The sequence below is a fragment of the Lithobates pipiens genome, unplaced genomic scaffold (assembly GCF_037356315.1).
Source record: "Lithobates pipiens isolate NorthernLeopardFrog02 unplaced genomic scaffold, aLitPip1_a1.2 Scaffold_16, whole genome shotgun sequence".
Classification (NCBI taxonomy): Eukaryota; Metazoa; Chordata; class Amphibia; order Anura; family Ranidae; genus Lithobates; species Lithobates pipiens.
Window position 1 is genome coordinate 526,325,415 of NW_027507748.1, and position 25,437 is coordinate 526,350,851.

Genomic DNA, 25,437 nt, shown 5'->3' on the forward strand with positions numbered 1-25,437 from the left:
ATAGACACACTCCTAAACCGTGTGGACAGCCTTCCCAGAAGAGTTAAAGCTGTTATAGCTGCAAACGGTGGGCCAACTCAATATTGAACCCTATGGACGAAGACTGGTATGCCATTAAATTTCATGTGTAAAGGCAGGTGTCCCAATACTTTTGGTAATATAGTGTATATTTGAGTAGAATATTTTTTTGAACCAGAGTTTAGTGTCATTTTAAAATTGTAGCATCTGTGCTATCCATAGATACCGGTAGTTACAGTGTATGGTACACTCTCCCATCATACTGTTTTCTAACTTTCTGAAAAAGGATGAGGTTCAACAAATTGTCTTGATTTACTAATTTATTCATCCGTATCCTAAACTTGTTTTAATCTACAATATACTTTTCTTTTTCTATAATTGAGAAGCTTTGAGAACACTAAAACAGGCCTAGGATATCTGCAACCATGTTGTATCTATCATATATCAGTATAATTTATAACACTATACATTGAGATGTTTCATTTTTCACACTTTAAATGAATTGCTCTTGTAGCTTTGTCTAAGTCGCACAACCCATTATTTGTCTCATTCATGATACTTTAGCAAAAAAAAAAAATGATAAGTTTGCCTGAAAATGACAACAGCGCACTAAGCTTTTACAGATATTGAAATGTTTTACATTAACCCTTGTTTACATGATGCTTTTCTCGAGCGTAAGCCTTTTTCAGTAAATCACATGAGATCAGCTGTCTGGCCTGAAATAAAATATGCTTGCCAGTGATTCTGAGTGGAAAAAGAGGAGTTCTTTATCAAAAGCGCATTAGCATATTCTTCCTCATTAATATCTTTGGTTTGGCATTAATTTGCTTAATTATCGCATTAAGAATTCAATATGGTAGATGATTAATTCGAATCCACAAAAAAAAGGGAAAAAAAGAGGAAGAAAAGAAACGTATTTGAAGCAGCAAGATATATAAATATGAGCGTGACATTTTCTTCATAGTGTTTTCTTTCCATTACGCAGTGGGCAGTAGTTTAAAATGAGACTATGGTAACATTATGGGCCTAACACAAAATAGATATTGTTACCGTTCTTGCCCATTCTTACTCAATTACAGCAGAGAACATTATTAAGAAAGCTGTGTGTTTATTTAATAAATAGGTAATTGTGGTTTTAACGCCGGTGGGAGAATAGCTTATTTACTGTATATTTTGCCCTCAGGTGTGCTCATTTCTCAGCCTACTCTTTTTATAAATCCTCTAGACCTGGTGGTTTGAGCTGTGTTCATTTCATTGTGTTAGGAGGTTTTGAAATCAATCATTCTGCCAGGCCTTTCAAGCCTCTTTTGACTTTTTAAATGCACTAGCAGCTTTTCATTAAGTCTTTTTTTTTCCCCCTGCAATGGGAACGCAGGTAGCGAACTCCAGTGAATCAGCAGTAATATTGATTGATATAGAAAAGCAATAATTAACAATATTTTCTGGGTCTTAAAGTACTTATTCTCGGCACAGAAATAGAACGGAATGTCGTGAAACTAATTAGCTGAGGATATCAAGTTTGAAATAATGAAGGCCTGGGGTATTGATTATCGCATTTATACAGTATCAGGTGATTTCTTTTCATGCTTGACGCTGACATTAGAAACAAATTTACAAAATGGGTCAAGTACGTATTTTAAGGCTGTGTTTTTGTCTCTCTACTTTTACATGTACTTTTGTTTAATTCTATTATTTTGCTGAAACTAAAAGGCAGTGCTTGAAAAAACATTTGTGAACTTGGCATTAACCTCTTTCTGGTGCGTAGGGCACAACATTATGAGAAATGCAACAATATTTTGCATTACAGGCATACCCCACTTTTAAGTACGCAATGGGGTTTATTTACTAAAGCTGGAAAGTGCAAAATCAGGCTCACTTCTTCATAGAAACCAATTCGTTTCCAGGTTTTCTTACCAAAGCTAAATTGAACAAGCTGGGGTTAGAAGCTCATTGGTTTATATGCAGAAGTGAGCCTGATTTTGCACTTTCCAGCTTTAGTAAATAAACCCCATTGTGTACTTAAAAGTGGGGTATGCCTGTATTGTAACTAGCCTTGTTCTCCTAAATAAGATTTTCATGGGAGAACACCTGCAAGCAAGAGGGAGTAGGGCGGTGCTTGTTTGTCATGTCCTCCGTGTTTCACCCCTCATTGGGCACCAAGCAAGGTTCACTTGAGAAGCCTACCCTGGATTGGGTTCCTCTGCGCTACGCTAGGCACCTTGTATTACACATGGGGTACCTTTGCTTTGTGCCATTTTCATCAATGCCCTGGGACAAGGCTGTGAATGCCGCAGGGGGAATACTCAACCTTAAGGTGGGCCTCTACACTCAGAGATGAATGTATACCATGTACACTTGCAATGCAAATGTTCTTCAGTTAACTCTCAGTTCCCTGAGAACCCTCTCTGTAATTTACATTTAGGAGGGATACGTTGAGCTTTATCCACCTGTCCAACGTTTTCCAGCTCTACTCCCCAGTAACAGAGCAGGTCCTGCCGTGCACCTGACTTAACTCTTGAACCTCCATACTTCTGTACAAGATGGTAACCTCCGCTCCTGTGGCTCGGGGAGCCAGACCGCTGTAAGAAAGAGTACAGAGAATATCTTCTTCTCTGCTAGAGGCCGTCCACCTACAACATGGACACGCTATTGATAGGCTACTTGCTAAACTTCTGTTACCCCATGGTGTCTTCCCACCACTCCAGTACGTTAAGACTCACACAGTGAACTATGTTACACAGTTACATAGTTAGTAAGTTTGAATAAAGACACCAGTCCAATCTGAGTGAGTGTGGGTGTGTCTACAGTTGTCCCTATCCCTGTACATTGTGTTTAATTAAGATACTCATCTATTATGTTATTATTTATTTAAGGGAACCATATAGCACTGTCAATTTATGCAGTGCTCCACACATACCTACCCTCAAGGAGGCCAACTCACATTCATATACTAGGGCCAATTTTGGACAGAAGCCAATTAACCTTCCAGCATGTCTTTGGAGTGTGGGAAAAAAAGGGAGTATATGGAGGACGCCCATGCAGGCATGGGGAGAACATACAAACTCCAGGCAGGTAGCATCACGGTTGGGATTTAAACCAGTATCTCTTTTTACTGCTAGGCAAGAGTGCTACCCACTACAACACTGTGCTGCCCCTGTGTGCTGGTTACTTGCAATCAACCTCTTTCAGTAACTTCAGACCAGGCAGGAACAACGTTTCCACACAATTTACTTAAGAAAAGTGCAACATTAACAGTTCAAAGCCCACCATACAAATACAGAGTTTTCCTACATCCCTACTCCTAACTACAGGCTTGTGCTGCCCCAGCATACCTGCAAAGGTGAATTCCAAGCAATTGTAGTCCTTCAGAGACATTCTCAATCAGACGTAAGTTCTTCAGAGACATGCTGCAGCTAATGTCTTCGGGACGAACCCCTGGATCAGATACCTTTACATCCCATTGATGGTAGATGGCCTCCTTCTGCTCCTCGTAGGTATCATTCTCCATCTCTCTTGCTTATGGGCCCCGATCTCAGTGCTCTCTCTCTCTTGGGCTCTCTCTATGAAGAAAATCCCCAACCCCTCCCTGACTACCTCTCCAGGGGGTTCTCCATCTACCGGACCACTAGCCCATATTTATATACCACAGACAGGATTCATTGTCCAGATCCAGAGAAGAACCCACTAAAAGACCAAAGAACCAGGAAAGGCATTAACTCCTACCCTCTAAGCCCCTGTACACACAGTCGGACATTCTGCCAACCAAATCCGTCGGATTTTGTCCGTCGGATCTTGTCCGAAACTGTTGCATACACACGGTCGGACTAAGTTATCGAAAAATCCGATCATTCAGAACGTGATGACGTAATTTCATTACGATGAGACTACGTTCAGGCTAGTAGCCAATAGCTTTGATGTAGGAATTTGATCTGAGCATGCATGGCACTTGGTCCGATCAAAATTCTCTACACATGACCGGAGTATGTCCGATCAAACCAGTTGGTCGGAAAATATTTCCAACAAGTTGGAAATTGGGTCCGACAGATATTCCGACGGAATCAGTCCGATGCATACCACACACAGTCGGATTATCCGACAACACGGTCCGATAGGACACATTCCGACGGATTCTCTGACCGCGTGTACAAGGGCTAAGACAGCACCTATCTGGTTATTTCAACCTGCTTACACACCCCCAACCAGAAAAGTGTAAATTATTAAAGTAACACTGTGGACTTGCATCAATGCATTAATGTGTTTTGTTACATGCATTTTCATGTTCACTTTTTTTTTTTTTTTGCATTATGTTAAAGTATACTGTAGTTTTGAATAGAGTGGAGAGGGTTTATAACACCTGTCAAATTTGTATTGCTGTCTGTGCCACCACAGAGGGAGATTCACCTTCTCAGTTTGTCCAGTTATCATCAAAGATGAAAGTAAAAGAAAGACAAACATTTTGGGTTAACAACAGAACAGTAATGGGGGATATCTTCCATTTGGGACACTAGTCCTGTTGAACGTCTGGTTACTCTGGTGAAACCCCAAGATTCCCTCACTTTGGAGGGTGTTACTCAAACTTCTTGTTTTTGCTAATGAACAGGAAGCTAGTGAAGGGAAATATCCCCTATGGGACACAGATGACAAAAATACAATAGTGCCACAGCAAAGGCCATAGTGAAAGGTGGGAGCTGTCTTAGAGAACATGTAGCACCACCCAAGCTTCAAAGGCTAATTGGGCCCCCAGGGACATTGTGGGCTAACATTTCACTTCAGGGTTTTGTCCTTGACGATACTGGAGCAATGTGTACAAATGAGCACTGGTCACTCTTAGATGCAAAGCTAGCAATATAATGACTCTCACTCAATACTCCTGTAAGAAAGTTAGGTCACAGAGCAACCCTAGAATAGGCAGACTCCAGGTAAATGGACAAAAATGGTACTTACACTTTTTACAGAAAGAGAACCTTGAAGCCATTCTGGCATTCTATGAATTCAGATCATGACTGTCAAATATGATATGGCCCAGCTATTGACACCCTGGGAAGAAATCATATTCCACTAAGGTCCAAGCTTCAATGCAGCTTTGCCCCTCAAGACACCTGGAGTTCCTCCACTGTAGTTTGTAGGCCTCTGTCCAGCAACATGGTCCTCAGGTACCAGATCTATAAGGATCTAACAGCCAACTACTTCCTTTCCCCATCAAGAGGCCCGGGAAGGGGGGGGGGAGATATTTTATATGTATATATATATCCTCTCACACCCTGCACCACTGGCAATAAACCACATCATAGTTGGCCAGGGGAAAAATATATTCAAACTCTGATTAGCATACCCTCTCAGAGTCCATTGACACAGGGGCAACTTTGGATCCAACTTGAAGTCGTCCCAAGTTTCCTCAAGGCGTGTAACATGATAAAATCAATGTAAGTGAATGAGAACCGTCTTAACCTCCCTGGCGGTGATCTCGAGTCTGGCTCGGGTTAGGATTTTACTATTATAAGCGGTAACCCCGAGCCAGACTCAGGAACGCATCACTGAATACAGGGAGAATTACTTACCTTGTCCCCTGGATCCAGCGATGTCCTCCGCGCTGTGTGATCGAGCCGTCCTCCGCTCAATTCACACAGTGCCGAATGCCGCCGAGCTCCATTCCCTGCGACGTTACGGCGCATGGGAGCGGAGATCGGCGCCAAATTCAAAAAAGTTAAAATACACAAAACACACACAGTACTGTAATCTGTAAGATTACAGTACTGTATAAAAAAATTACACACCTCCTTTGTCCCTAGTGGTCTGTCCAGTGCCCTGCATGCACTTTTATATTATAAATACTGTTTTTTCTGCCTGGAATTTGGAGATTGTCCATAGCAACCAGAAAATGTCCCTTTATGTCAAAAGTGATTTTAGACCAACTAGAAAACAGCAATAATAAATTAGAATCACTTGCAGAATTGAGCGATAGCAATTTGTGGGGAAATTCGTCATCAAACACTAAATCTAATGACAGCGACAATTCTGCAAATGAACAATTTTCAGTGTTTTTGGATTTGATTACATTATTGAATAATTTTTATTATTATTTATTATATTATAAACTTTATCATACCTGGGATGTCTGCTAGACTCTGGTTTGAACAGATTTAAGAGAGTTATTCCTAAGAATTACAGGACTACAATATAAAACACCAAATTTCCATGCAAAATAATTGTACCGCTTTCAGCACCTAAAACCAGAATGAATCATACCACCAGGGAGGTTAATGTACACTACTGAAGTCGCTCCGACTTCAGAAAAGGTTCCTGTACTACTCCAATCCGACTTCTAAGCAACTTGTACCCATTGATTTCAATGGAAGTTGCCTCCAATTCTGATCTCCTGTCTTAACTGAAGCAACTTTCCAGGAAGTAAAAATAGTTTTCTAAGCAAACCCATCCCTCCCACAGAGCTGATTATTATGTGATTGGCTACTGGCAAAGTCCCCTGTCCTGGAGGCAACTTCAAGTTGCCTTGTAAGTTGCCTCAAGTCATGCTGTGATTCATACTCAAGTCGTGTCCAAGTTGCCTCCCAAAGTCTCACTGGAAGCTGTGTTGCTCCTGTGTGAATGGACTCTCACTATTGCAGCAGGCAGCAGGCATCCTCCTTGAACAAAAAAGCACTACATATTCTAAAGTTTTGCATTCACCCAGCACTGACCTACTTATTTGTATTTTGTGGACTAACATCCCAAAGCCACACAGGAAGTTGGTGATGAGAGATTTCCCTCCCAGGGAGCAGAGAGCTATATATTGAGGTTCATTTACTAAAGCTAGAAGGGCCAAAATTAGCCACAATTCTGCATAGAACCCAATCAGCTTCCAGGTTGTATTTCCAAAGCTTAATTAAACAAGCTGAGGTTAGATGCTAATTTGTTTATATGCAGAAATGTGACTAATTTTGCCCTCTTTAGCTTTAGTAAATAAACCCCATTATGTCCATATTTGCTCAAATTGAGGTCTGACCGGGAAGTGTCTCCACTAAGAGCCACCAGCTCAACATATATTAGTTCTATTTGCCTGGTAGGGAGAGAGGGATACACCTCTCCAAATCTTTTTTCAAACTTACTGTATTGAATGAGCTAGGCACATAGAAATAAATGTGAGATCTACCTGCAATATGTTTTGTGCAGTAAGACAAAGTGGGGTTGATTTACTAAAACTAGAGAGTGAAAAATCTGGTGCAGCTGTGCATGGTAGCCAATTAGCCTCTAACTTCAGCTTTTTCAATTTGACAAAAAAAACAGGAAGCTGATTGGTTTTTATGCTGAGCTGCGCCAGATTTTGCACTCTCCAGTTTTAGTAAATCAACCCCAGTATTTTACTGCACAAATGCATATAAGTATTAATGAGCCCTTATGCACTATATCTGCCATACAGATTCAAAACCAGACACCTAAAAATGAGTGCTCAGACCATCTTTACTGTTGTAAAACTCCCCAAAAGCCCCCAACATTGTGGCACTAATTTAAAAAAAATGACATCTGTGGTATCATGCACACTGAATTCAGAGAACCATACAACACTGTGCCTTTGGAGCAGTGTTCTTCCTATGACTCAGTTCCTCACTTAGTGAAGTGGGGGGCCCTCCGGGAGAAGCCATAGAAGACAATAGACAGAAGCAGGGGGTCTACCACACATGTCCTGACCCAACCTTAAAGTATGAGCTAAGCTGTTCAGCTCAATACATACTTTTAAACCTAAATTTGCAAGGCTCTTAGAAAAGAAACAAAATGGCCAGCTATATGCCTGCATAATGCAAAAACTAAGTTGAAGCTTTGAACAGAAGGTCAGGTTGTATATCTGTATGCCAGTTTGAATAGCTTAGCATGAAGAATAGCTCCCCTTAAGGCATTCAAACTCAAGACAACCAAAATCACATTCTATTTTTACCAATTGTTCTGCAGAAAACCCCCAATCATGAGTTCTATGAGTGACCAATCAGTAATCTGGAATTAACCAGGATGTAAAATGTGATCATATATTGACTGCATATGTCAATTTATGTAACCATAGTACAAATACAGTAGTTTTACTGATTGTCAATTCATCATGTAACCCAGTGGTCATGAACCCTGTCCTCAGGGCCCACTAACAGGCCAGGTTTTATGTATTATCTTGGGGAGATGCAAACTAGAATACTGCAATCACTGAGCAGCAAATGATATCACCTGTGATGTATTTCAGTTATCTTGCAAACCTGGCCTGTTAGTGGGCCCTGAGGACAGGGTTGATGACCACTGATGTAACGGGTGTAAATGTCACCACATAGGCTGTCCTTTTCCAAAACAACTTTTAGCCAGTTCATCGTGAATGGATTCTCTGGCAGAACGGTTGAGATCCAGATCTGCACTGTCCCTGCTCAAGACAGGTTCCTGCCCTTGTCTAAGGCCCCTTTCACACGGGCGGATAGAATGGTGCTTTTAGCTGCGGATTTTCTTCATTTCTACCGCAGCTAAAAGCACACAATGCTTTCCTATGGCCCCATTCACACACAGCGTTTAGCGGCGATTTCGTTACATGCGGTTCGGTGCGAATAGAAAAAATAGAATTGTATGCGTCCAGGTGCGATGTAGCGCAGCTATAAGCACATAACCGCAGGTAATCGCAGTCTTTTGTGTCAATTGCGGCCAGCAGCGTGAAAGAAGAAAAAAAAAACCCGGAAGCACATCCTATACAGCAGGTGTACCTGGGAAATGACACAGGAAGTTGAGAGGGATGAAAGGGGAGAAGACAGCATGGCGGCAAGAGACATCTCACACGAGGCCATCATCGCACTGGTGCAAGCCCGACCAGAGTTATGGGACTCAGAATGCCCAGGATATGCAGACCGAGTGCTGAAGAGAGCAAAGTGGGAGGAAGTCTACAAATATGTCACACCGAACTGGGACGAGATGTCTGCAACTGAACAGGATAACCGAGGTGAGTGCAAGGTTTGTTGTGTCTATGCAGCAGGGTACACATGCATCCTAGTAAAGATTTTACCCCCTAATGACCAGGCCATTGTATGTTTTTTATATATTGCAGGAAAGGAGGTTTACACACGTTGGAGGTCCCTGCGCGACCGTTACAAAAAAGAAGTCAACGAAGAGAAGGCTGCGGAGAGAAGCGGAGCACCCTCAACTCGTCGCAGGCCTAACCCCCATGCAGAGGCTTTGTCTTTTTTGAGGCGCACCACTGAGATGCGCACGTAAGTATATCCATTTATTTTACTTAGTGATTTGTGACCAGTAAAGCCATATTCATGTTCACTTTTTTGTTAAACGTGTAATCTTTATTGTTACCTAGAACTGTGTCAAGTGTCCCTGTGAGAGCAAGCGCAAGGCGCGAAAGTTCGTCGCCATCACCATCAGGAGACGCTGACACCAGTCAAGAAACCACAGAGACAGTGTCATCCCAAGAATATCATCCATCCACTCAAGAACCTGCGGTATGTATTTTAAAAATGTCACAATTTCTGTCCACAAAAGACGTATTACTTACATTTTGAAAAGGCAGCTGGTGTTGGCACAAATGTTGGAGAAACAACAACGACTTGTTTTTTGGGCAAGGTGTGACTTGTTCTTCTGGCTTTGGAGGTCTTCAGTGAGATCAGGTTTTTGCAACAAAACAAGTACCTGTGTGTGATCTATTCTAAACAGGTGCTGCAATATTTGTACAAGCCATCATATGCTGTTCACTAAAGTGTGACCTCAGTATCAGATGCATAATCTATATATTATAATATTGCAGGCAAATCCAGATAGGAGAGTCCGGTCTACTTCTACCACCCGTCGAACACGTACTCAACAAGAGACACCTTTTGAAGAATATTTCAACCGTATCATTGAAGAAATGAGAAACCAATCACAAAACCAGGCAAAAGATGATGAATTCCTCAACATCTCAGACCCAGATGTTATGTTTTTAAGAATGTTGCTTTGTGTAATCAGGGAGATTCCTGCAGATAAGCGCACTGAGGTCAGGGGTGATATACATGCCTATTTAACGTATATTGTGTCCGCTTGCAAAGAGCAACGCCCATATCCTAAATTTCAGCCATGGGCTATGGGTTTTAATTCATCTAGTGGCTCTTTCAGTAAACCAATGCCCAGTCAGCAGTGCCATGACACAACATCTGCCATTAACCCTTATGTAGGACCCCCACCACTGTATACATCTTACCCGTCTAATCCTGGTTACAAAAGGATGCATGAGCAGCCACACCCAGTGTCTTCACCCTCATCTTCCCATTCAGGATCACCCATAGATGTTGGCAGTGAACCAAGCCATTCTTCCCTGCGTAACCCTAATTATTCAATATATGAAAACTTATAGTATTCCTATGGCAGTGATATGACGGTTGTATTTTTCTTGTTGTGTAATGTTACTTAATGTTTTACCTACACTACTTAATGTTTTACCTACACGAACTAATGTTTACAACAAACCCCAGATTCCTCCATGTACACTGAACTGTACGCACAGAAGAATCTCCCACTGTCCCAAGCTTATACATGTTGCTACTTGGCCCCACTTGCTCTCACAATACCTGAACTTTCTGATTGGGTGCTAGCATTGTTTAGGTTGAGAGACTTGGCCCAGTGGGAGATTACCCCATCTACACAGTGGAGTGTACATGGCGACATCTTTTGCACTTTCTCCATCTAGCCAAATATTTCAGAACTGTTTACCGCACTTAGTGCCCATCTTTGGCCCCTTTCACACGGGGCGGATCAGTAATGATCTGCCCCGTGATGATCCGCTCGCTCAGCGGGATTGCTCCGTTGTCCCCGCTGAGCCGGCTGCGGACAGGGCGGTCTCCGCACACTGTCTGCAGAGCGGATTGGATGAACACGGACAGATGGTACGTGCTCTTCCGATCCCCATAGAAGAGAACAGAGAGCTCACAGGGCACAGTGTGCCGGGACAGCCCTGTCTGCCACCTGCTCAGTGGGGACAATGGACAATGGAACAATCCCTGCCGACCAAGCGGATCTTCACGGGACGGATCATTACTGATCTGCCCTGTGTGAAAGGGGCCTTACAGCACTTCAGGAATACTGTAACCTTTTTTTTTTTTAGGGGGGTAGTGGGGGATATTTTGTGGACTCGTTATCTGTTGCACTTGAAATTCAATACTTTAAACTAAAAGGAGATTTTTTATATATATATATATATATCTCTATATATATATATATATATATATATATATATATATATATATATATATATATATATATCTATATATATATATATTCCAAAGGAATTAAAAAACATTTTTCTATACTTGCAAGCATTCAATGTTTTTTGTAAGGTTTTTCTATTTTTTTTATACACCCTGTGCAGTGTAGGAATACTGTAACCTTTTTTTTTTTTGGGAGGTAGTGGGGGATATTTTGTGGACTCGTTATCTGTTGCACTTGAAATTCAATACTTGAAACTAAAAGGAGATTTTATATATATATATATATATATATATATATATATATATATATATATATATTCCAAAGGAATTAAAAAACATTTTTCTATACTTGCAAGCATTCAATGTTTTTGTAAGGTTTTTCTATTTTTTTTATACACCCTGTGCAGTGCAGGAATACTGTAACCTTTTTTTTTTAGGGGGGTAGTGGGGGATATTTTGTGGACTCGTTATCTGTTGCACTTGAAATTCAATACTTGAAACTAAAAGGAGATTTTATATATATATATATATATATATATATTCCAAAGGAATTAAAAAACATTTTTCTATACTTGCAAGCATTCAATGTTTTTGTAATGTTTTTCAATTTTTTAAATACACCCTGTGCATTGCAAAAGAAAATTGTCGACTACTTTATTTAAGGCAAACGTGAAAACTGACACAAAAACCTGAAATATGTGATGAAAAAAACATGCAACACTGGTTAAAAATTTATACATAGTCCAATTGCCATGGCAGCTGTCCATCTTCACTCAAAAAATAATCAGTGAAATGTTCACGGACTTGTAGGGCCTGATTACTTGGACAAGTGCCAGTAACAGGACCTATGGGTTCCTCATAAACAGGGGTTTCGGTGGCCACGATCTCCTTACCCCTCAAAAAATTGTGGAGAACACAACTTGCTAGAACCACATTGACGGCATGCTCAACTTCCAGATGCATGGCTGTCATCAAAACACGCCATTTGGCAGCGCAAATGCCAAATGCGCACTCCACCATTCTTCGAGCTCTGCTGAGTCTATAGTTAAAAATTCGCCTCCTGGCAGTGAGACCATGCCTGGTATAGGGCCTTAGCAGGTGCGTAGATAAGGCAAATGCCTCATCTCCCAGCACTACAAGTGGAAGATCTGGTCCAGTAGTACCAGGGAGAGGCCTTGACTGTGGCACCTGAAATTCGCCATGTTGAAAACGCCGCCCCATTACGGAATTTCTGAAAATTCTCGAATTTCCAGAACTCCCATACGCTCCAACATCCACAGCGATGAACTTCATATTTGCATCGCTGAGTCCCAGAAGCACAATAGAAAAGTATTTCTTATAATTGAAAAAGCGGGAACCGGATTTTGGAGGCTTGATGAGCCGGATGTGTTTCCCATCTAATGCCCCAATGCAGTTTGGGAAGTTGGTCTTCTCCCAAAATTCCTCCGCTATTTCCTCCCACAGACTGGATGTTGGCTCCGGCATGACTGATGTTCTCAGTTCTTCCCAGATGACGTAACAGGTATCATGCACAATGGTGGATACGGTGGAAATTCCCATCAGAAATTGATGATGGAGGGAGGTGAAACTGGCACCAGTGGCAAGGTATCTGCAATACAAAATTGATAACAATTCAGAAAATATAAAATATAGTAAAATAAATAAAATTTAAAAAAAAATCAATATACATATGGAGTTCTACATGGTAACAAATAAACATCAGCATCTATATAAGCTGATGACTTTTAACACATTGCAGCCCAAAGATAAAACATCCCTCGGCTCTGGTAGTAGGTGCTGGCATCCAAACAGGAAGCCTGGTGGTGGGTTGGTCTAGTACAAAATATTATTTGGTGGTACCTTGCTTGTTAATGCAAAACTCTGCCTTTGTGTTCAGAGCTCACCTACATAATGAGAAACTACTGAAATTTGATGACGTTTCCTATTTGCAAAAAATAAAACTGCAAGGCACGATAGATAGTTTTCAAGGATAAAAAATAATGGTAATGGGAGTAATGTGCGAAAAATCACTGTTGTGATATAGATTAGGTCATAGATTCATCTATATATATATATATATATATATATATATATATATATATATATATATATATACATATACATACATACATACACACACACTATTGCCAATATTGCCTAAGCCTGCATGTACATGAATTTAAGCATTTGTTCAACATATGGAAAACCTACCTTAACGTAAGTAACAGCCGTTCTTCTGGACTAATGCTTCTTCGCATATTGGTCGTGGTTCTGGTCAGGCGTCCTCTAACAAGTCCCAACAGCTCATCGAAGCATGCCACCGACATCCTGGTGTAATTGTGGAACTTGTCCCCATGAGTCCTCAGCTCACCGAACATGAGGGCAAAGTAGCCGATCGATAGGCGCTGAGACGTTAGGGGATGGACCCAGTAACGACGAGGACGTCGCCTACTCTGGATCGCTCTTCTTCTCTTCATCCTCATCATCAGCAAAATGAGCATTGCAAGCAAACTACCCATATTTGCATTCATTTTTCAAAAAAACTGGCACAAAACTCAGCACTCCTCTCCACTCCTGCAAAACTCCAACACACACTCAGCCAGAGAACAAAGAAACAGGTTTAAATATAGAGGACTGCAATGCATCATGGGTACATTCCAGGGAACAAAAACATAAATAAATAAAAGGGTTGCTATGGGAATAAAAACTGCAGTTAAACGCAACCGCATAAAAACGCATGTAAACGCATGTAAACGCTGGTAAACGCACTGTGCAAACGCAGCTGATCGCTGTGCCTGGAGCCTTGAATTTTGTAGAAAAAAATAAACATGATTCCTGCGGCAGAACAGCCGCCCGTGTGAAAGGGGCCTAAAACTTCCCATTAAGGGGACCCATTATAAATCCTGTATAAGCACTTTAACGTGCAAAATTAGCCTCAAAATCTCTTGAGAACTCTGTCAAAAGTAGACAAAGGCTTTCCAAAAAATGCACCCAGATCCCATGGCAGAGGCTACATTAGTCCAATGCTGGGCTCCTCTAGTGCCAGCATCAACATGGCAGTCATTTGGCCACCCCACTGATGCTGTACACAAAAATGATTCACTTGGCTGTTGTATCACCTCCAGTACTGCAACAATGGGTGGAATCCATCACTGAGAAATGGGCAGCAGAGAAAGATGCTTGTGCAACCACCTGTCTAGACCCTGCCTACAACCAGGAAAACAAATGGACCTTTGCCCTAATCTCATAAGGATCCATCCCTCTGGCAATCAGATCAGTTCACCAAATACATGAATCCAACCTACTTTACATGTTCTGTTATTGACACAATGTTTGAAAAATATTACTCCATACAAAGAGAAAAAAAAACAGCAAGGAAATTTCCTCTAACAACCTCAGCTGAAAGAGGGCTGAGCCCTTAAGTCTGTAAACGTAAGCATAATTTGTTTGAATTATGAGTTTCTACTAAACACAAAGCTATTTTTTCCTCTTAGTTGGATTAAACCGTTGACACAATAATGCAATAGAATTACCAAAATGAAGCTGAGCCTTTTTTTTATTCTTTTATTTTTTATTTTTTAAGAGTTTTTTTTTCCTGTACATATTACAGCCATGCTACTGCAAAATTCAAATGCAAACCTCACAAGAGATTGGAAAATGGTTAATTACACACCATAATATGCTAATAAAGCAGATGAACAAAAGGAATAATAATAGTGCCCAATAGAATCACTCAGCACCAGCTCAGCAGAAAACTGCAAAGTGCTCAGATCAGCTTAGAAGCAAACACACAATCCTGAAACCAAATATAGAATTCTCTAGTTTAGTATAGGAACACGACCAATGTAAGCAGTATTCATACAATAAAAGGTTAGGCCAAGTGAAGTCAAGGAAGAAGCTAGGAAATGTTTAAACATTATTAAAAAAAAATCTATTCCATTAAACATTGTACAGTTGAAAACATAATCTGTTAAACTCATTTTCATAACTATGCATAGAAAAAACATATTTTAACATATATATTAGACTGTTTTTACTGTGTTAACCCCACTATGCTAACAATTTTTTGTTATATTTATGTAGTGCTATAATATATTATATATATTATATTTATATATTTTTGTAGCGTTTACAGCATTGTTCACATGAGCATTTGTATCAGCTATATTGCAAATTTAGGTGGGTGCTGCAGGTCATATGAACACTCATATACCAGGGCTAGTATTTTCAGATGCAAGCTCCAGGCAAACAGTTAAACACCCAGGTGACAAATATATAAGGTTGCTGTTTTACCTACCAATGGATTTATATTGCTGTTCATCCAAGACCTAATATTTCTCTGCTGCAGTTAAATAACACTTACCAGTCATGTGTCAGGATGGGCATGCCAGTAGACAGGGTGGCTCCTCTTGGCAGACTTCTGTGCATCTTCACAGGCTAATCCACATTCTTTCTCACGGACATAGGAATTGGGCACATTGTAATACTTATGCACATGCTCGCAAATTAATGTGCACATACACGTGCACATACACGTGCACATTGGCTTGCTCGCGTGCACCCATGACAGACAGAGGTGCCAAAGGGGCTATTTCAAGTGCTCAGATTTAGTGCTGCTTTGTCTTCAGCCTTCTGTGTCCTGAAAACCTGTGATCCTGTATCCTGTCTCCAGTTACTGACCTGACTTGTCTGACTACTCATTAAACTCTGCCTGTTCTGACCTTGGCTCACCTTCTGACCACTGCTTCTGCCTGCTCCATTTGCTAATATTCCACTGATCAACTCCTGACCCAGATTGTACCTTGACCATGATTTTGCCTGTGCCCCTGTACCTGATCTGACCCTGCTTGTCTAACTCGGTTATTCCTCTTGCTGTTGCCAGGACCTACCTGTCAACTGGCTGTGCCTGCTTATCCACTGTCTGCTACCAATATATGCCTCACCTGCCTGCTATTGCCAGTACAAGTCTGATTTGATCTACTGCTCACCAGCTGTCACTCAGTCTGCCTCCTTCATTGAAGACCTCTGGTGACTACCCCTGCCTGGTGTGGACATCTGCTTTGATAGCAAGACATACAGGCACTTGTGCCACTCTGAACTTCTGCGTTGTCTGTTCATATCAGGGGCCCCGAGTCAGAGGTGTAAGAGAGGCCTTCCTCATCATATCAGTCTCTGCTACCAGGTATGTGATATCATGTAAAAACAAAACAAAAATATCGCGCTTGGGGCAAACCTGAGAGCTGCAACTAAAAACCATCTAATATCAAAATATGGGTCAAATCAGAAAAAATTATACATAAAGTTGTGCTAAATATACATGAAAATTGAAGTGAAAACTCAATACAAATCACAAAAAAAATGCAAATCAAAAAACATCCTGTGTAAAGTTCAATCAAGAAAAAAAGGAGTCTTTGTAATCAGGGAATCTTAGTTCCAAAAAGAAGCCAGCGAACAGGAAAATCAATCCTTTTTACGAATACAGTGGAATCTTCCTGACTTTGCCACTATCATATCCAGATCTGAAAAAGGTTTGACTCTTACCGCAATGGGTGGACTCCAAACCAGCGGAGTCGTTAGCGCGAGCAGACAGCCCTCTGCAGGGTTCTTTTGCGTGTATTCCGTTCCGGTGTACTACTGAGGGCATGGATAGATGCGGATCATTCGAAGGTAACCAGCCTAGATCGAAAAGTTCCGGAAACCATTGTACGTCCTGCTTCTCCTCTCGGTCACCGTAGAGAAAGGCAAAGTGGCCGTCCGATCTCCCTGTATGCCTGGAGTTATCTAAAGCTCCCCAGCGAATCGTCGGATGCCAAGGTTTTTCAGTGCGCAAACCTGTAGTGAAACACAAAACACTCGGGCCTCCCAGCCACGAGCGAGGGGAAGGGAAAAACAAAAGAGGACTCCGATCGTGAACGTACTGTTAAGCAGTCGACAATTTTATTAATAAAAAAATATATACACGACAGACCAAAGGTATGACCGAATAGGTCAGATTCTAACAAATAAAAAATATGCATAAAAAACGGTTAAAATTAAGAACAAATATACACCCGTGCTAGGGAATATTCTAAGCGTGGTGGTATCAGCACAAACAGCCCTCAGTAGTACACCGGAACGGAATACACGCAAAAGAACCCTACAGAGGGCTGTCTGCTTGCGCTAACGACTCCGCTGGTTTGGAGTCCACCCATTGCGGTAAGAGTCAAACATTTTTCAGATCTGGATGTGATAGTGGCAAAGTCAGGAAGATTCCACTGTATTCGTAAAAAGGATTGATTTTCCTGTGCGCTGGCTTCTTTTTGGAACTAAGATTCCCTGATTACAAAGACTCCTTTTTTTCTTGATTGAACTTTACACAGGATGTTTTTTTGATTTGCATTTTTTTTGTGATTTGTATTGAGTTTTCACTTCAATTTTCACGTATATTTAGCGCAACTTTATGTATAATGTGATATCATGTCCCTCTGCCAGCCTGTGAGCGGACAGTAAAAGGAAAAGCAGCAAACTGAGCACTCATTTCTCTGTCACTCTGCTCACCTCCAATCAGCATGTTCCTTATTAGCATGTGACCACTGCAGCACAACTGATTGGCTCTTTCTACTACAAGTTGTACAGGGGTTTGCAAGTTTCTGATACCAGGTCACGTTTAGCTACTTACACTGCTTGCATTGTAAAATACATTTAAAGATATATTATTGAAAGCAGGGTTGCATATATTTATGTCTTTTACATCTGCCTGGTGTTCAGCTAGTTGGAGTTGTTGGAGGCATAAGTGTGCGCACAGGATGTGGCGGGTGTGCCGTGAGGTACAGATTCTCCCTGCTTCCTGTCTGCCCCCTATAGTGCTGCCAGCTTCCCTCCTCTCCTCTCATGAGCAAGGAAGTGGCTGGTAAATATTTAATTAACTGGCCCCTTCCTTTTCCGAATGAACACAGTGACTGATTTGTACTGATCGCTCCTGCCTTCATTTTTAGCTGAAGCATAATAAACTGCGTTTACTGCAAGCTTCAGAGAAAGGGACTGAGGAACCTTTGTCCTCGGTTTCTTTCTCTGTCGCAAAAGTGAGACATCAGGGGTCTTTTTAGACCCTTGATATTTCACCAAAGCCACAAAACGAGGCTCCTTAAAAATTATAGTATAGTAATTAGAAATACTATTGTAAAAAATAATTAAGTAAATGATTAAAAAAAAACGACTGACACGTCCACTGCTCTACTGACACCAATCTTGTTCTACTGACGCCGTCCACTGCTCTGCTGATATACTCGCATGTGTGTTTGTGTTCTGGGGTGCACACCCAAATGCAATAGGCTGCGAACACCAATGGTTGGAGGAAACCTAGGTACATTGAAGAAGATCACACAAACAGATCATGCAATCTCCATGTTGATAAAGTTCCTGTTGGGATTCAATCCCAGAAACCAGAGCAACAAAGAAAGAGGTTTAATCCTGTAGTCACAATGCTGCTGAAAGGCACGGCACTTTATACAAGGTGCATGCAAATGTATTATCATGTAGCAATTTATGAAAAATAAACTGAACATTAATAATAAGATATAATAGGAAAATATTTGCTCTTTATTATGTTTCACCATAACAGGAAAATACATTTTATAAGACAAAGAAACAAGAGGCAAAACGTCTTAAATAATCAGATGAGTGCTAAACTCACCTTTAATTTGGAGCTGCCCCCCCCCCCCCCCCCAGTACTTCTCTTTCACCACTGGATGTTCTCCAGGCTGAATGACACCCAACATCATTCAACCTGAAAGACAGAGGATATACAATTAATACACAGTGTCATGAGATATCATGAGAGGGCATCACCGTGGCATCCTTATTTGATGCAGAGAGTGGCTCTAATGTCATTACCTCAACTCTACTCTTTACTTCATTAAAGTACTGCCCAGTTGGGTGCAGCTTTGATGAAGAACACCCAGCACATTATCATGAACAGCTTGAAGACACCTAAAAAAGGTAAGTATGAAACAAAATAAAGCTAACTGTAAATACAGGGGGCTCTCTATGGGGGAAGTGGGGTGATTGGGTAGTAAGGAAGCTTTGCCCAGAAAAGAGCTTTCGGTTTTACCACCTTAGGCTCTTTCAAAACCTGACATTTCCAGAAATATTAATTGTTCTGAAACACCATTTCAGTTACCTAACTATAAACATTTCTTGCAGTAGCGTTATGTAAGTTAATGAACAATAGTGGTCTTTGCTATCCAGTTTATGACAGCCATTTCTAAACCACAACCACATTCTTGTCATAATGATTTAAGCTCACAGTTTGATTTGCATCATAAAATGTGTTGTTTATAGAACAGCTTTCATTTTCAAAGCAAACCACATGTAACATTAGCAATAATCAGAAATGTATTTTTTACAGTAATGTTTCCGAGCACAGCAAGCAAGAAGAACAATCAGGAAGTCAAGGTAACATACAGGAACATCTTTTCTTTATTGCACACTGTATTTTATTCATAATAATTACCCTCTATACCATTTCTACAATAAACAGTGCACTGAAATAATTAATATTACTGTTTCAAACGGGAGATTGTGTGGGAGCTGAAAAAAAGAATTTGAGATTTGATTAAAGGAAAATTGTCACAAATTTGCGTGAGAGTGTCATTGAAAGCCCCACAAGGTGCTGTTATAGGTAATGAAAACCTACCCAGCCACTATAAACGCCAATTCCTACATTGTCCTGGCTTTGGACCAGAGGCATTGACTTCTGTTATGGCATGTGGTAGCACTAAGAGGGCCAGGGTTACTGAGTAATTAAAAAGATGACCCTGGGCCTACTCTTCTTATTGTACACCCTTGAAGGCTGGACCTGCAACCTGTATTTGATGGAGCATCTTTCCCACAACACTGGTTGGGATTACTGCATGCCTCTCAGGCATCTGAGAGCTTCACTTCTCTTAAAGTGGTTGTATACCCTTACTTACCCAAGAAAGTGTGATATATAAAGATGAAACAAATCTTCTTGTTGTACCTATTTATCTGCAGCCATCTCTTTTCTTTTTCTATTTAAAGTCAAGAATTGACACCGCTTTTCTGAGCTTCCAGAGGCAAGGGGTGGGTATCTGCTGTCATATATTGCACAGAACAGAGAGAAGAGCTAAATGTAAACTGAGACCTGAGTGGAGGGCATGAACGCACCCCCTTTCCGCACACACAAACAGTCTCATATGGAAATAAGCAGAGGTGAGGCTGTCAATCACAGGTTGTGTGCTGGGGGGCTCCTCCCCCATCCCCCATGATCACTTGGAGTCAACACGACCTGTCAAAAATGACTCGTGCAAAGAGCAGAGGAACAAGACAGCAGATGGAAATCACACTTAGTGCTTTGTTTTGAGGCAAGTACACACTATAGAATGAAATGCATAATTTTTATTTTTTATTTTATTTTATTTAACAACCACTTTAACCATTTCCCGACCGGCGCACGCCGATGTATGTCGGCAGAATGGCACAGGTAGGCATATTGGCGTACAGGCATGTCCAGTTTTAAATGCCGCCCTGCCATCGTGAGCTTGCCGCCGGCGGTGCGCTCGTGTGCCAGTCGGAACCCCCGTGAGTCCGGTCACGGGTCCCGCGGACTCGATTGCCACGGAGATACTCGCGATCGTCTCACGGGGTGGCTGAACGAGGAGATGCCGTTGTAAACAGCATCTCCCCGTTCTGCCTAGCAACAAGTGATGCTGATCTCTGCTCCATGTGATTGGAGCAGAGATCAGTGTTCACTAAAACAAAGCCCAGCCCCCCACAGTTAGTAACACGCCCCTAGGAACACTTAACCCCTACACTACCACCCCCTGGTTAACCCCTTCACTGCCAGTGTCATTTACACAGGAATCACTGCATTTGTATAGCACTGATTGCTGTATAAAGGACAATGGTCCAAAAAATGTGTCAAAAATGTCCGATGTGTCCGCCATAATGTCACAGTCACAATAAAAATCACTGATCGCCACCATTACTAGTAAAAAAAAAATATTTATAAAAATGCCATAAAACTATCCCCTATTTTGTAAACGCTATAACTTTTGCGCAACTCAATCAATAATCGCTTATTGCAGGTTTTTTTTTACCAAAAATATGTAGAAGAATAGGTAAAGGCCTAAACTGAGGGAAAAAAAATTTTATATATATTTTTGGGGGATATTTATTATAACAAAAAGTTAAAAATAATGCGTTTTTTTCAAAATTGTCGCTCTATTTTTGTTTATAGTGCAAAAAATAAAAAATGCAGGGATGACCAAATACCACCAAAACAAAGCTCTATTTGTGGGAAAAAAAGGACGTCACCGCGCAATTGTCAGTTAAAGCGATGCAGAGCCAAATCGCAAAAAGTGGTCTGGTCTTAAGCCAGCAAAATGGTCCGGTCTGAAAGTGGTTAAGCAAGAGTTAAATTAAGTAAACAATTTTATCATTAAACTATTTACTTGCTTACCAAAATAGATAGATAGATAGATAGATAGATAGATAGATAGATAGATAGATAGATAGATAGATAGATAGATAGATAGATAGATAGGTAAAATTGCAACATCCACCAATTTATTCTACAGGACCTTGGTTTTTAGAAAATACATAATTGTTATAGGGTTTTAAGTCATTTTCTAGCAAAAAACATGCAGATTTTTACTTGTGTGTGAAAAATGTAAACATTGCCCTGGTGTCCAAGTGGCAAATGTAATCACACCATGCCACACAGCACATACAGTGGGGAGAACAAGTATTTGATACACTGCCAATTTTTCAGGTTTTCCTACTTACAAAGCATGGTGTAGGGGTTAGCACTCTCACCTAGCAGTAAAAAGGGTTGCTGGTTCAAATCCCAACCATGACAATCTCCCTGTGCCTGCGTGGTTTTCCTCCAGGTACTCTGGTTTCCTCCCACACTGCAGGTAGGTTAATTGCCTTCTGTCCAAAATTGGACCTAGTATATGAATGGGGACCTTGGATTGTGGATACCTTGAGGGTAGGGACCAATGTGAGTGTGCAATGTACAGGGATAGGGACAATTGTAGACACTCACTCAGGTTGGACTGGTGTCTTTATTCAACCTTACTAACTATGTAACATGCTTGTAAGTAGGAAAACCTGCAAAATCGGCAGTGTATCAAATACTTGTTTTCCCCACTGTATCCATCTTTCTGTCTCATCCCCACTACAATGTTCATTTATCCAGTACTTTCATGTTATGAGGAGCATGTGATCCACTTCATGTGAAAATGCTGGTGCTTGATTGTTGGTCCAGCAGTAGTCAGGTAGGGTGGGAAGGGTCCTCAGACTGGGGCAACTTAGAGCTTTCAAAGGACTTTCTTTCTTTACTCCCAGTGGTTGAACTGAGCAGCAGAGGATCTAAGGAAATGTAAGTTCACACTGTGGTGAAGGCCAATAACGTGAACCTGGTGATTTTCCCTGCTTGAGTAAAGCACAAGTTAAAGAGGAGCTGCACCTTTAAAAAAAATATTAAAAGTCAGCAGCTACAAATACTGCAGCTGCTGACTTTCAATAAATGGACACTTGTTCTAGGGTCCAGAGATGTTGGCAGCAGATGACGAGCAATCGCTTGTCTCTTAGCTGCCCCCGCCGCCATCCTCTGTCAGGGAATCGGGAACTGAAAAGTTGCGGCTTCACTGCCCAGTTCCCTACTGTGCATGTGCGAGTCGCGCTGCGCGTCTCCACTGGTCCCTGCTATGTCCTGGAACTGTGTGTTTCCTATAAAACAACGGGGGGGGGGGGGGGGCATCTGCGGCTAGCTTGTCCCGGAAATGGGTGCAGATTCCTGGATTATACAAGTATCTGCACCCCCCTCCACCCTGAAAGGTGCCAATTGTGGCACTGGAGGAGGGGAGGATTCCGATGAGTGGACCTTCCACTTTAGGGTAGAGGTCCAGTTTAAGAGAATTAAGAAAATAAAAAAAACAATATTCAATTGTAAAAATATAGCAAATACCATGCAATCATTTAAATACCACAGGCTTTATGCTTTAGTAAAATCTCTCTTAAGTGGAATGGAAGAGCTCAAAGTACTGTAGATTTAGGGTCCTTTCACACGGGGCGGATCAGTTCTGATCCGCCCCGTGGATATCCGTTTGCTCAGCGGGGATCACTCCGCCGATCCCCGCTGAGCAGGAAGAGGACACGTCTGTCTCTGCACACTGCGCAGGGACGGACCTGTCACAGCGCCGCTCTCCCCTATGGGAGATCGGATGACGACGGACCGCAGTGCCCGTCGTCACCCGATCCGATCCGCAGACGGATGGAAAAATAGCTTTTTCCTCCGTCACACTTTTTCGGATCGGAGCGGGTCGGATGTCAGCGGACATGTCACCGCTGACATCCGACGCTCCATAGAGCTCTATGGAGCACCCGTTCAGGTCCGCCTGAAAAACTGACAGGCGGGCCTGAACGGAACGTCAGTGTGAAAGGGGCCTTACTGTTCATAAATAATTATCCTGCAAGTATAGTATGATAGTACTGTATTAACCTCATGTAGTTTTACAAATTATCTCTGCATGTGTACCAATGCCTTTTCGAAAGTCTTCCTTGCCTTTTCCTAGGAGTCCCCAAAGTAAGGCTGCACGCAATATGCAATTACAACTTTTCATGAATATGTCATTCTTATTTTCCCCTATTTTGCTATTCACTACTAACTTAGCTCTCCTATATTCATACTTTCCTTACCCTGTAAAAACTGTATTTTAAAAATTAATATTTATGAACAATAAAAAAACATTGAAAACAGTGATGAACAAATTGACACAATTTTCCAGTCGTAGACAAAGCAACAATCTAGCTAGTTAGCTAGTGCAGCGAGATTGTTCAACATTCAAAATTCAAGAGTGCACATCATATAGGTCCAGAGGGCATATAAGGATCCAAAGATCCACAACAACAAAAATAACTATGCCTTTCTCCTGGGCTGGTATCTATAACAAATGTAGGTATAATTTATAAATAGTGTGCTGTCTTAAAATCCAGTGATACCAAATATATGATTAAAAACAAGAAAAAAAAACAAGCCCCAGGACGACGTCAGGTGTGACGAAACATGTAGGGAGAGGCGATGTGCTGACATCACCGCTATACATGGAAGTCCCAGACCCACAGGCTGTTACAGAGAGCTTAATCCTTTACTCTGCCTTGATGCATTTATTCTGAATATGATTTTATACATAAGTGTAAGTGCAATACCTTTTATTTTTTATTTAATAAATACCACGTTTTTAAGATCTCCTTTAATTAAGAGATCCATTGGAGCTGGTAAGTGGCTGTCTGTGTGGAGGTGGAAGACAGATCCTTTTCTTTTATCACTACTCTTGGGTGTTGCGTGCAATAGTTAAACCAAGGATATTAACCACTTAAGGACCGCCTCACGCCGAAATACGTCGGCAGAATGGCACGGCTGGGCACAATCACGTACCTGTACGTGGCTCTTTAAGTGCCCAGCCGTGAGTCGGTGAGCCGCCACCGGCGGCGCGCTCCAGATTTGGTCCTGAGCTCTGTGACTGTGGCCACGGGACCAGCGGACAGAGCTGAAGAACGAGGAGAGGTCTGTGTAAACAAACCTCTCCCCGTGCTTCCTAGTGTGGCTGTCACCGATCGTCTTTTCCCTTTTATAGGGAAAGACGATCAGTGACGTCACATGCCAGGCCACGCCCCCTGCAATAAAAAAACCACATAACGTCACACATAACCCCTACACTGCCCCCTAGTGGTTAACTCCTTCACTGCCAGTGTCATTCACACAGGAATCAGTGCATTTAAAAAGAACTGATTGCTGTATAAATGACAATGGTCCCAAAATGTGTCAAAAATGTCCGATGTGTCTGCCATAATGTCACAGTCACAATAAAAATCACTAGTAAAAAAAAATATATTAATAAAAATGCTATAAAACTATCCCCTATATTGTAAACGCTATATCTTTTGCGCAAACCAATCAATAATCGCTAATTGCAATTTTTTTATGCCAAAAATATGTAGAAGAATACATATCGGCCCAAACTGAGGAAAAAAAGTTTTTTTATATATTTTTTGGGGATATTTGTTATAGCAAAAAGTAAAATATAGCATTTATTTCAAAACTGTCGCTATATTTTTGTTTATAGCACAAAAAATAAAAACTGCAGAGGTGATCAAATACCACCAAAAGAAAGCTCTATTTGTGGGAAAAAAGGATGTCAATTTTGATTGGGAG

At 41.3% G+C, this 25,437-nt stretch overlaps 1 protein-coding gene across 2 annotated transcripts; it reads left to right on the top strand.

The window, feature by feature from the left end:
* The first annotated feature begins 8,441 nt into the window (after positions 1 to 8,441).
* On the top strand, positions 8,442 to 10,766 carry LOC143983449 (uncharacterized). 2 transcript variants are annotated; one of them, XM_077483154.1, is made up of 4 exons: positions 8,442 to 8,974; positions 9,080 to 9,242; positions 9,341 to 9,482; positions 9,785 to 10,764. In XM_077483154.1, exons 1-4 carry the CDS (start codon positions 8,749 to 8,751, stop codon positions 10,367 to 10,369), a joined length of 1,116 nt encoding a protein of 371 aa, XP_077339280.1. In that variant the 5' UTR covers positions 8,442 to 8,748; the 3' UTR covers positions 10,370 to 10,764. The 2 variants fall into 2 exon arrangements, with proteins under 2 accessions (XP_077339280.1, XP_077339279.1); XM_077483153.1 differs by having other exon boundaries at positions 8,442 to 9,242; positions 9,785 to 10,766.
* The last annotated feature ends 14,671 nt before the right edge of the window (positions 10,767 to 25,437 follow it).